The sequence below is a fragment of the Pangasianodon hypophthalmus genome, chromosome 18 (genome assembly GCF_027358585.1).
Source record: "Pangasianodon hypophthalmus isolate fPanHyp1 chromosome 18, fPanHyp1.pri, whole genome shotgun sequence".
Classification (NCBI taxonomy): Eukaryota; Metazoa; Chordata; class Actinopteri; order Siluriformes; family Pangasiidae; genus Pangasianodon; species Pangasianodon hypophthalmus.
In genome coordinates this window covers 11,269,731-11,283,003 of record NC_069727.1, presented here as the reverse complement: position 1 = coordinate 11,283,003, position 13,273 = coordinate 11,269,731, and the positions used below count along the sequence as shown (strand labels likewise).

Here is a 13,273-nt window from a genome sequence, read left to right as displayed (position 1 = left end):
GTGCAAGCTATATGGCTAAATCATCACACTCATCCAGACCGAGTTGAGTTGTTCAGGATCTCACAGTTTGTTTGGGTTTCTGACATTATATGACTCACTGTTATCTAGAAAAATTGAACAAAAGGATGTCAAATAGCTAAAGACAGTGCCAGAGGGAAAATAGGTCAGAATGGTTTAGTGTCACAGGTGTTTATGCAGGCGTATTTGTCTCCCAGAGTGCATTCTGTGCCTGCTTTGTAATTCCTCCTAGGCTCAGCCTGGTTCCATAATTTGTTCTCTGTTGTTTAATAAAAAACTGGTACTGGGAGACATCTAATTTCTAGTGCGAGTAAATAGCTTTTGGATATATGTAGAGCCTCACATGTAAATGGCTAAATCATTTTTAACTGGAGCCAAGCTCTCTTGTTCAGTTGAGTCGTCTGAGTCCAGGAGTGCTGAGTAAGATCCCAGAGGAAGTGCGGGAGCATGTGAAGATGCTGCTGAGCGTCACAGCCAACGTCAGACCAGATGCAGACCAGATGACGAAGGTGAGATCCTATTCTCCGAGCTGTCAAACCCATTTGTTCTGCTGCGGCGCATCTAATTCAGCTCATTAGCAGCTTGATAAAGCTCATGAGTAGAACCAGGTGTATTTTGCAAAGGAAAATTCACATTACAGCTGAAATCAGACACACCCGTTGCTTAATTTAACCAAGAATTATGTCACATCACCACAAGCCAGATATAAGCTGTCTTTGTGTGCTTTCTTTTCTCTCCCTTTTTTTAGATCCCGTTCTTTGACGATGTGGGCGCCGTGACGCTACAGTATTTCGACTCGTTGTTCCAGAGAGACAATTTACAGAAGTCACAGTTCTACAAAGGACTTCCTAAAATCCTTCCCAAGCTGCCCAAGGCAAGGAATAGTGATCACTGTCTCTTGATATTTCTCTCTCACCTGCTCTTGAATATCCCTGTCTGTCTGTATGAGTACATGAATCACAATAAGAATCACCTTTATTGCCAAGTATGGCGGGTTTACATGTACAAGGAATTTGTCTTGGTGCTTAGTAATAACAACTAAATTCTTGAAAAATATATTTAGCCCTGATCAATCAGGACTTGAGTGTAATTTTAATTTTGCACACTGGCCTGATTGAAAGATTTATTTGGCAGTGATGTTTTAAGACAGGTGTCCCTTAAGCCGTGAGCACCGTATACAGTGTACACGGGTTAAATGTGCAAAGGGCTATATTTGAGCCATGTGACCTGTGCATGTGCCATACATATGTTTTTGCCATGACTGGGTATTTATGTGAGTGCTCTCTGTAGCAGTTTGTGTTTGAATATTGTTCTTCTCTTCTACAGAGAGTGATAGTGTACCGGATCCTTCCAGCCCTCACCTCTGAGTTTGTGAATCCAGACATGGTACCGTTTGTGTTGCCCAACGTGCTGCTCATAGCAGAAGAGTGCACCAAAGAAGAGTATGTGCGTCTGATCCTACCAGACCTCACCCCAGTGTTCAAACAGCAAGAACCCATTCAGGTACATGCTGTATCCAAGAAAACACACACACACATATCACTTCAATGAACAACCACAGGGCTTACAGCGCTGCATGTGGGACAGGGCCAGAGAAAAAGTACCTTGTTGCTAACTGAGGTGCATTTAGTGATTCTGTTATTTAACAGAAATATCAATTAACACATTTTTCCCTAAAATATTAAAAGTCATTCTATGATACCAACCTCCACTGTTCCATTGAACATCCGTCAAAGTTTTAATGAAAGAACAAAAAAGAAATCTGTTAAAACACTGCTCACAAACCAACTGAATCCGACTCGTATCTGAGAACCTTCAGGACAGTGTGTAAATTCTAATAAATGCTGCTTGTCCCAGCTCTCTGTCTCAGTTTTGTGGGAGGGACCTGCAACATCAAAAGAAGCTTACACAAAACTTTAACCAATAGTAAGATCTCCCACTTTACTTTACAAGAATTAAATAGGGGGAAAACATCTATTATACAAACTTAGCACTACATATTTTGTCCATTAGAGCAACATTGATTTCAGAGGGTTCCCTGGGCCTTTGAAATAGATTAGCAACCGTGAGTGAGTTTATACACACACACACACACACACACACGAGATGGATGAGTCCCACATGTGTCACTATGTTCAATTAATTTCATGGTTCCACAATAGTGATTAGTGATGGATCCTTTGGTGTTTATTGGCATACACATGCGCACACACACACACACACACACACTTCACATCCTCACAGCTGGCCTGTTCTTCCCTCAATGGATAAGTGTCCTCACTTTTTCTCCTGAACCTCTTTTCTTATTTTCCTTTCCTTCCTTCATGCTCTCAGGCCAGCAACATGGTGAGTGGTCTTTGCAACCGGTCATTCAGTTGTGTTGTGTTGGTTGCATCATCCGGTGTTTTGTCCAATAGTGTCCAGTAATTACAACATTATTTATCATATAAGTTATCCATCACTCAGTTTTTTTTTTATAGAAGTTAGCATTTTGACGAATATGTTGTAGCACTCCGTTCTAACATTAGGTGACATGTTAGTTAGATATTCTTACTTTATGCCATGGTCAATGAAAGCCTCATTTCATATTGGCTGGCAGGTTTTCGTTATTTTCTTATATTGAGACACCTCTAACGTAGAGCCAAATCACGTCTGGAAAGTGGTAGAAAATAACCAGTTATGCTTTGCAATTACCACTAAAAAAAAAACACAAAAAAACATGTTGCAGTTTAATTAATACATAATTATATAGAAAAGAATGACTCATAGGCTCCACTGTGAAATGTTTTTAGTAAGTTTGCTCACTTAATTCAGTTGTGATATACAAAGTTTACAAACATACAAAGTTTCTGTTTCTTAAGCAAGATGATACCTGGTAAAGTGTCCTGGTATGAAAAATAACGAATTGGCCAACATTCCATTTTGTATCATGGTGTGCTTTGCCTCATCTGAATTGTGAGTTATCTCTTCCATAAGGAATAAAACATGATTGGGGGTGTGGTTACAGGAATATCAATAACAGGGTGGTTGAATGCCCTGTTACCTCCCTGAAGTGGAGTATTTTCCTATAACAGCCTGTCCTGAAGTGTTTTATTCCTTTTGTACCACAGCAGTTTGCATTTGATTGCCGTTATTCGTTGATTGATGAATGACAAGGCATACTTTTTTTTTTTTTTTAAACCATTTATAGTTTCATTTCATTTTATGGCCGCTATAGGATTACTTCAGCAGCCTCTTTTTTCTCTCTTTTGAAATTAATAAGGCAAAAAAAAAAAGCAGCTTATCATGTTGACTTTCCTTTGTTGGAAAACCGTTACACAGCGCTGACACTGGAGGCTCCATCCACAAATATTAAATAAACATCTCCTTACAGAATGCTTCGCCATATCAACGATTATACATTTTTCTTTCTTAAATAACAACACATTTTTAAAACCCACGCCCATACAAGTCCCTGTGAATTAGCTGTTACTATAGAAACGACACGATATCAGAATGAGCGCATTAATATTGACCTGTGATTTGGCTTGCAGCCGGCACTACTATCAGAGCCGTTCTGTTATAGAAAATGAATCAACACCTTTTCAGCAATCAGATTTGAGAATTCAGCAGTGCTGTGGTATAAATCTAGCCTGACACTCCTTTTGGTGTGGATTGTGTTTAAGAAATATGTCTTTCTTATTCCGCTGTTCTCTTGCTCTCTTTTCATGTGCTCAGATTCTGCTAATATTCTTACAAAAGATGGACCTGCTTCTGACCAAGACGCCCTCCGAGGACATCAAAAACAGTGTGCTCCCTATGGTTTACAGAGCACTAGAAGCTCCCTCTACTCAAATCCAGGTAGCCATGCAGTGAGCAGTGTACATGCTCTCTGAAAAAACATTCTTTAAATAATCACGGTATTATGCGTGCTTAAAACATTATGTTCAAAACCCATGCTTTAAATGAATTTGTTCGCAGGAGTTGTGCCTGAATATTATCCCCACCTTTGCCAACCTGATTGACTATCCATCCATGAAGAACGCGCTTATTCCTCGTATCAGATCGGCTTGTTTACAGACTTCCTCTCTGGCTGTGAGTTCTGCTGCGAAGCACTGCACGCATATTGACGTCATTTAGCAGGATACAAAGTTTTGCTTTATGCGGAACATGTATTTTTTCCCCCTTTTTGCTTTCTTGTTAATGACGGTCTCATCTTCTGTCGCTAGGTGAGGGTGAACTCCTTGGTGTGTCTTGGGAAGATTCTGGAGTATCTAGATAAGTGGTTTGTCATCGACGAGATCCTGCCATTCTTACAGCAGATACCCTCCCGTGAGCCTGCTGTACTCATGGGCATTCTGGGTAATTGGTTTTATCATAATGGTTATGAGTCATAGGCAGTGAGAATCATTTATTAAATATCCTGACGTGGATATTTCCACTCGGTGACTAATAGCTGGTTTGAGGGCAAATACTAATGAGGACCAAACAACAGAAAATAATTAGGTGTCCCACAGTTGCACTGAAAATTTGACCCAAGTTTTTTGTTTCAGGAATGCTTTATAGATGTGTGTATCTGTTTGCAAGTTGTGAGAACTAATTCTTGTTTGATTTGTCTTGTTTTTTAACTACAGGCATCTATAAGTGCACATTTACCCATAAGAAGCTAGGCATCCCAAAAGAGCACCTTGCAGGAAAAAGTCTGCCTCATCTGGTCTCCCTTAGTATCGACAACAACCTTAATCTCAACCAGGTAACACCCACATAAATACTTTACACATAAATAAACTGCGTAGGCTGGCTGAGATTGTGGAAAATACATATTGGTTAGTGTAGGATATGACAATACACACACATACACACACAAGCACACACAATTTCAACTTTGATTCATTCAGTTCACTGTGTGTTTCAGTTTAACTCTTTCATGGCCGTGATCAGAGATATGCTGAGTCGGATGGAGGCAGAGCACAAGACCAAGCTGGAGCAGCTCCACAGCATGCAGGAGCAGCAAAGGTGCCAGCTCCCTCTCTCTGATCTTAAAAATGCCAACTACAAAACCTTCACAAAAGCACAAAGTCAGTTTTCTGTTGGCTTTTATAGAGACATTTTTCATTTTAAGACAGAAGCTGCTTGATAGATAACTTTCCGGTTGAGCAACTGCGACAGCGTGAGCGCAGGAAGGATGCTGGTTCTTGTCTCACAATGATTCGTGGAAGTGAAATAGAGCTCTCTGCTACAGTCTTGCTCATGGACGTTTGCGTAATGCGCTGTCACCTTGTTACAAATGTTTGACACATTTTAAAGGACCCAATGTTGACCTTGTGTTTATAACATTATAACATATAGCACTTTGAAGCCAGCGATATTGTTTACTAGTATATCATTGTGGAGAGTTTCCTTTCACATATAACTCTCAGATATTTATAATTAATAGTTCTTGGAAATATAAATAGTTTGTCCTACTACCTGGTCCATTGCTATATAGAGACAGAGCTTCTATATAGATTAGTTTTCTACTACAAAACCTTTTTTTTTAACTGTTGACAGGAGCACCACAGCTGGTAAGAGTGTCTTTATTAGAAGAGTGAAAAAAACTAGAAGTAGTAATCTCGAATGGAATCATTTAAAACTAACCTTCTAAAAAGTTGCTGTATAGCTAAACTATTGACGAATTTTCTGTTTGTAGGCTTTTAGGTTAAAATATAAGTTTAGAGGGGCATGAAGGTCAGCACTTGAGTGAGCAGGGATGTTATGATAGCAAAATATTGACTAATTTCTTGCATAGTGTTGTGATTCTTGATTCCGAAATGAGACTTTGGCAATCAGTTGGCAAATAAATAACTACATATTGATCATTAGCTGTAAAATAATGATTTCCTCTTTTTATGAATGAAAATCTCTACAACAAATAAGTAACTTAAAAAATAGTTACATGTTGGAGCAGCGTAACACCAACCAATAAGGAGACCAGCATAAAAAATGTCCCAAGTTCCACCTGAAAGACCTGCAGAAATAAAATTAGTTTATAACAGTTATAGCCGCATACTGTACGACTCTGCAGTGGTTTGAGGCTAAAAATAGTGCACCCAAAGCGGCGAGTGAAGGTGCAGGGAGAGGAGAGAGAATATTCACACCACGTACCCTTAAACAAAGTCAATTCATAATGTGTTCTTAATCTGATTTGCATCTTGTTTTGCATGTTTGGCATCTACCTTTGGTTTAACATCAACACTTTTAAAGATAGGCTAGATAAAAATAGAAAAAAGAAATTAATTTGTGATGGTGCTCGCAAAGCAGTTAAAGTGTCACACGCTTCATAAGTCACTACTCAGCACAATGAGTAGGCCATATCCCCGAAATAAAAATCATTCAACCCTTGATAAAACAAGTTCATAAATACAGAAGGTGTCCAGGCTAGAAGAGTCTAATCCAATTAGATGTTTGGATGTTTGAGGGACGCTTAGCTACGTTGCTCATGTTGACTCTTTTGCAGTGGACGGATTTATACCTTTTTTTTGCATACTGGTCTTCTTGTTATGTGTGTTTGCTGCCTGAATCTCATTCCTTGAGTTTGTCATTTTTTCCACAAGGTGAGGGATGAAATAACAATTAGCCTTGTAGCCATGCTCCTGTCACTTTTGCCACTTTGTGCATCTTGCCCATCCGAGACAAATTAGCACATGCCAGCAGGAAGAATACAATGTCTGATCATTGTTGATATTTTTATAAACAACATGCAAGTGTTGAAAGTTATAAAATGAAACTGTTTACCGTGTTGTAGTACTGAAAATAGATCTCATCTTTGTTACTTCTTTGTGCAACTCTGTGCATAATTGTGGCCTGAAAAAAACTGAAGAATTATGGGTTTGACATTATAGGGCCTTAAAATATGACCTTACAGATACATGTCAAGTAGACAGTATCAGTGCAAAGAGAATACATTATTGAATTTCTGGCTCTATTACAAGATGTGCGTCATGAAGAAATATTTAGGTCCTTCTTGGCATCCATCAGGCCCAAGTCAGCATTTTGCTCACCGCTTCCTGTTTTTAGAGCTGGCAGATATGAGAGGGAGGGAAGGAGAGAGAGAGAGAGAGAGAGAAACTTGTATGTAGACACCATGCTGACTCATGTCTCAGTCGGGAAGAGCACAATTTCTCTCAGTCAGGAATTTGCACTTATTTACAGAAACACATACTCTAGCAATTTATAATAATATTATATCTTGTTTTATTGTATAATATTGTAATTATGTTATTTATAGGAGCCTTAACCTCAACCAAATAAATCCATCAGAAGAGACAAAGAGCAACCCCAGTCCACCCAGTCAAGTTCGAGATGTGAGTGCTGTTATAGTTGTTCTTAGTTGCGTAGTTATTCTTAGTTGCAGCTGAATTATTGCCCTGTCACGCTGTAAGGAAATGACCTTTCTGTGTTTCTCTCAGATTGATGACATCTTTGGTGGGAGTTCAGTAAGCGCAGGAGTGAACGGCAAAGAGAACGGCTCCTCCACTGCCCCCTCCCAGCCCTCGAGAGTGAGTCCACCACACTACAGACACTGCACTGAAACAGATACTGATTAGACAGTGTGTGTTCACCGCTGATTAATAATGTGTGGGCAGTTCTATGTGGTAAATATTGTGAGAACATTCTCAAATGAACTCATACTACAGTTAACTCCTTGAGCAAAAAACCCCTTTATGATCTAAATCTATTTTCCAGTTACTATACTGTATACTTATTGTATATACCAATACATCACAGAATGTGCCTATAGCAAGGTTATTATTCTTAACAAAAACTAGAAATATTGCTTCCAATCCTGACTGAGATATAAAACAAAAAGCAGTGAGTTACTTTACCAAAACGGAGGTCAAATTCACTATAATTTTAAGCATCAAGAAATGAAATGGTAATGATTTTAGAAGTATAGTAGCCCAAGTAGCCTAGATGGCAGTGTTTCACACCGTGCAGTAAATGCTATGAAGTTTATCAGAAATGTGTTGCATAGACCATAAAGATACTATGTTTCAGATTCTGAGTGTTAACAGCGAGTTCTTTCTTAAAGGTCATTAAAGGACATCATTACGGAGGACACCTTGGCCATGTTTTACCCATTTTAATCATTACACAACGTGCTCTGCATTTTATTTATCTGACACAGAATTTCTCTCTTTATTTTGTCCACAGCTCTAATATTACTAAAACTATATGAAAACTAAAGCAAAATAATCACTAGTCCCTATCCAGAGTGTATTCCTGCCTGGCACGGGGTGTTAAAGGAATAGACCCCAGATCAAGTCAGGTCAAGTCAAGTGGGTTTTTATTGCCATTTCTTTATATATCTTGTATACACTGGAACGAAATGTTGTTTCTCCAGGACCATGCAGTACGCAAGACTACATAAAGTGCAAATACACAACAGTGTGAGACGAGTGCAGGACAGTAAATACACATCAATAAAGACATAGGACAATAAGTACACAGAACATGGGCTGTAAGTGTAAACGTTTGAGTAGAGTAGCAGCAATGTTGGCAGCAAAACGAGTTCCATAAATATAAAGTGACTGATTTGTAAAGTGCAGGTGTGCAATGTTTCAACTGTTGCCATGGCCAGGATACATCAGTTAGTGAAGATAAATTAATATATGAATAAAAGCTAATAGTAGCAAACAAATCTGCATTTAACTAAATAAAACTAAGTAATAAAAATAATGTAAAACTGAAAATAATCTAAAAATATATAGTACTGGTCCATGTTTAATTCTGGTTTTAGCATTTTGCAATTGTTTCAGCTTTTAAACACCTTTATACCACAGCTCTGAATTCCTGAAGCTGATTGGTCCAAAGATGTTGCTTGATGTTCTATAACAGCAGCTCTGACAGTAGTGCAGGATGTAAGGCAAATTAAATACATTCTAATACTAACTGGTTATTCACAGGGAATTGTATAGTGGATGTGCCACATAATCTAAGACTAAAAATGAATTTTAAATGTATTTAAAACATGCATATATATATATACATAATGTGTTGTTTTCTATAAGGAGGTGTTTAACATCTATGGAAAGAGAACTGGATGTCACTTTCTTCCACCACAGGAAGGGTTTCAGGACAGAGGACTTTGTGCTTTCTGGTTTTTGTGTGACATAACAAGCTGCAGTTTTTGTCTTATTAACTTTGAGAGTGATAAAAAGAGCCTGGTGAGGGAATGACTGTTTATAGCTATAATGTACGTGGTAACAGGAACTTGTTTCGCAGACGTTCCGCAACATTCCATGCCGCTTCACGTCGGGCCGCATCACGTCAGGCCGCATCACACCACGCTGTCGTTGATCATTTTTCTAGGGTCATGTTTTATTCTTTACTTTTTTGTGTTTTAGGTGTCTCTGACTCTGGAGGAGAAGCAGCGCTTGGCTAAGGAGCAGGAGCAAGCAGCCAAACTGAGGAACCAGCAGCCTCTGGCCCCACAGAGCATTAAAACTGCTACAACATCCACAACGACACAGGTTAAACAAATTATTCAGAGGATGTTTTTGCTTAAACAATTTTAACCCTTTTTTCAGGAATGTTCTGGTTATGTTGTCATCTTTGATTACTCTGGGAAAAGGAGGTTTGCTTTATAAACAAACATAATATGAAACCCTCTGACTACAAAGGTTATTTTGCTGGGAAACCTCAGCTCACATATCAATCCAGTGCTTTTTTTTTTCTTTCCCAGGCAAAAGACCTGACCAGCAGTCTCCTGAACAACATGACCTCGCTGAACAGCCTCTCTCTGAGCTCTGGCTCTCGCACAGCACCCATGCAGACTGGTGCACTCTCATCTGGCTTCTCCTCTACACCCACTGTGGCTGGCATGGGCACCATGGCCCCCATCAGCAATGGGTTCAACTCTCCCATGGGTTTCCAAACAGGAGGCATGGGCATGAGGCCTGCTGCGCCCGGCCTCTACGGAGGCATGGCCGGCACCAACAGTACACCGAATTTCAGTGCCCTCTCACAGAATCAGAATCAGTCCAGCAAGCCGCCTGACATGTCCTCCCTGGACTCTCTGTTCTCAGCTAGCAAGCCCAAAGTCAGCCTCAACCAAATGGTCTCCAAACCAGCTGCAGGCATCACACCCTCCCCCTGGATCAACCAGTTTGGTACAGGCCAGTCCTCTCAGACTGCACCCATGCAAGCAGTACCGATGGGGGTGCAGGGAGGGTTCGGAATGCAGGCTAACCCTTTCTTCAGCCCCCAGAACTTCTCTCAGCCTGCTGCTGCTCCCCCCACCATGAATACAGGCGTAAAACAGAGCATGTCGGTCAATAACGATCTGAAAGACCTCTTCGGTTAAAACGCTTCTTGTTTCCATCTGCTTAGTGAGAGGAAGGTTAAAGGAGATGAATCAAGACAGACCATTGTTTTGTTTTGTTTTGTTTATTGTGCTGGACCTTGCAGTCAATCAGAGGAAGACCACCAGCCTTAACCATGCAGGGTCACATGTCACACTAGTCTTACAAGTTGCACATGTTTTACTGTTATCCCCATCCGAATACTGCCCGCTAGGCATAAGTGTTCCTTTGGTTTGATCTCTAATCTCACACACACACACACACACACACACACACGTACACACGTACACATACACATGAAGGCTGAATTTTCCCGAAATGAGGAGAAGGCATGGATAAAGCAATGGTGGTGCTTCTGTGCTTCACCTGGTGAAGAAGCCAGTTTACTTGAATAGGAAATGGTGCAGGAATTTGCTTTTTACTAACTTCACACCAACTTCTTGGTAGACTTTTGGAAGAGCGAGCAAATGGAAAACATGAGTGGGCTATGGTCTCTTCTTCCTTAAAAGTAATAGATGGCCTGCTGATTATTTTGTAGCTTTCACAACAGACTTCCACGTTGTTGCTCACAGTCGCTAGCTAGCGAATGTTACCAGTATGTTCCTTTATAAAGTAACACCACACCAGGACTTCTGATCTAAATTTAGCTCTGTCCTGACAAAGAAAAATGCGAAGCAAATATCTGGTGTAGTTTCTGCTAAAATAGAATATTAATTTACTTCGTGACCCTTTATTGCGAGGTTCAGGGTCATACATTAGTTCAATTTTGCACCATTTTATTGTTCCATGCTTTTTATCTTATCTTAACACTCACTGCGCTGAGTTCAGCAGCATTTGATGCCCAAACATTCAACTGAATTTCAGGCGAGTTGACTGAATTGACGATCCGTTGGTTTTCAATTAGATTTAAAAGTCATTTTTGTGTAAGAACAGTTCAGTGAAATTCAGTGCTCTAAACAGCAATTTGATTAAGAAGTGGATTGTGGATCAAAATGGATTCTAATGCATTAAACATTTTCTCCCGTGGCCCTCCCTCGTATTTCTATTACCGATAGGCATCACTTAATAAATCACAAATCATTAGATTTTTAACATTTAAAATCAAATTGTGACCGATGCATTTGATTCGATATTGTTTTATTTCTTTTTAATATGGATGCTGTTGCATCCTGACAAATATTAATCAATGCATCAAGGAAATTCTAGTTTTTTGTCCCCATTTTCAATACAGTATTGATAACTGAGCTTGATACATAATGCAGTGATACATACGCAAAACACTGATTTGATATTGACATTTCCCAGTTGTAGAGGAGGCTGTTTGTAAGGTGGAATAATGCTTCGACATTGCGTACAAATAGGGAAAATTGTTGCTTGAAGTCATGTGCTTTCATGGCATATATATATGATATATATCATAAGTGAATGATTGGGTTCATTCTGATACAAATCCACAGTTTCAGGTTAGCATCAGAATGGTATCAATATTCAGTGTAGGATCAGTGCGTCACATCTCACCTCACTTTTCCCGCAAGTGTTGGTGGAGGAGTAAATAAATCACAAATCTGGTTTGCGCTAGCGATGTACGTCCAGACCAGCTGTTCAGATTTGAATCGTAGTATTTCAGGAAATGACCACACTGGTGCGGATGAACTGTTTATACCATGCTGTGTAAATGTGGTCCTGACAAAGGATGATAAGTGTGAGGATCTGAATGTTTGTATTTTTACATGTATGCTGGAGTTATGATGAACTAACAGTGTGCTGGGTTGGGATGGAGTGTAATGGAGCAAATTCTTGCTGATGGTGACAGAAGCATATGGAAGCAGGTTGAGTACTTGGAGAAATTCTTGGACCTAGAGATCAGGAAAGATTTCTCTATGGGTATAAATTGGAATCTGACCACTTAGAAAGCTGCGAGACTTCATTGTAATGTGGTGTCAGTGTAGGTTTGGTTTGTGTCTGGCTTTGTGTTTGTCCAGCTGCTGCTGTTTGTGTGAGTAATTTCTGTTTAGTGTTTGCGTTTCTCGTTACTGATTGTTTTCACTGGAGCCCACGTGATGGTAGCATTGACACTGAGCGGATTCAAATGCTTAAAAATTCTTTTTAAAATCACACATAGACCAACCTAACCTTTTATTCTTTATCATGACCAAATAGATATCATGACTGTGTATTATATTTACATATCATTTGAATGAAGTGTATAGTAAACTGAGATTTATTTGACATTGGTTAAGAGGTTTTTTTTTTTTTTTTTTTTTTAATATATTGTCTTGGGATCACTTTCATAAAGGGGACCTCTGAGTATAAATGTACAAAAGAAAGAAGCCTTATGAAGAGAGGTGTGCAATAATAGGTCTTGTAAGGGTTTTGTAAAATTGGCTTGAAGTCAATGCGTGTTTTATCACATACGATTTTCATATATGGACAGTATCGAATCTATATAATACACCCACATGTCCTTAAAGTCACGTTTCCAGTTATTTTAGATATAGGCTGAAAGTAAGTCCATGAACTTGAACAGAATCATAGAAAATATTTGTATTTCATCCATTTCCTTTTGAACTGTCCATTGCTCTGTCATGATCTGGTTTCAGTTGCCAATAAGTAATTTGACCTCTGAATCAAAGATTAAAAACAGAAACAAAGCCTATTCTTCTATCTTTATATTATACTAATGTAATATGTGTACAGTGTGGCACTTTTGTGATCTTTGTATCGTGTTACGAGATTGTACTGTCTGAAGTTGACAATTTGATGAAAATCTGTAAATATTTCTCAAAATACACACGCTGATGTTCTCTTTGAAGCTTTTCAGTCATTTTGTCAAACAGATTTGATTGTGTAGATTCTTAATTGCAGTGTATAGTTTTGGACAGAAAATAGATTTGAAGAATAACCAGAAAGTTTAAATAAAGATCTTCAAACAA

The 13,273-nt window shown here is 39.1% G+C and overlaps 1 protein-coding gene across 2 annotated transcripts in view; it reads left to right on the top strand.

The window, feature by feature from the left end:
- Positions 1 to 13,273, top strand: part of scyl2 (SCY1 like pseudokinase 2) — a 27,427-nt gene extending 14,154 nt beyond the window's left edge. For both annotated transcript variants that reach the window (XM_053241824.1, XM_026923050.3), the window contains exons 7-18: positions 411 to 527; positions 767 to 892; positions 1,345 to 1,521; positions 3,736 to 3,858; positions 3,979 to 4,092; positions 4,227 to 4,359; positions 4,632 to 4,750; positions 4,913 to 5,013; positions 7,265 to 7,340; positions 7,446 to 7,535; positions 9,384 to 9,509; positions 9,722 to 13,273. In XM_053241824.1, coding sequence (XP_053097799.1) covers positions 411 to 527; positions 767 to 892; positions 1,345 to 1,521; positions 3,736 to 3,858; positions 3,979 to 4,092; positions 4,227 to 4,359; positions 4,632 to 4,750; positions 4,913 to 5,013; positions 7,265 to 7,340; positions 7,446 to 7,535; positions 9,384 to 9,509; positions 9,722 to 10,342 — 1,923 coding nt within the window. In that variant the 3' untranslated portion in view covers positions 10,343 to 13,273. The remainder of the gene's footprint in view (positions 1 to 410; positions 528 to 766; positions 893 to 1,344; positions 1,522 to 3,735; positions 3,859 to 3,978; positions 4,093 to 4,226; positions 4,360 to 4,631; positions 4,751 to 4,912; positions 5,014 to 7,264; positions 7,341 to 7,445; positions 7,536 to 9,383; positions 9,510 to 9,721) is intronic.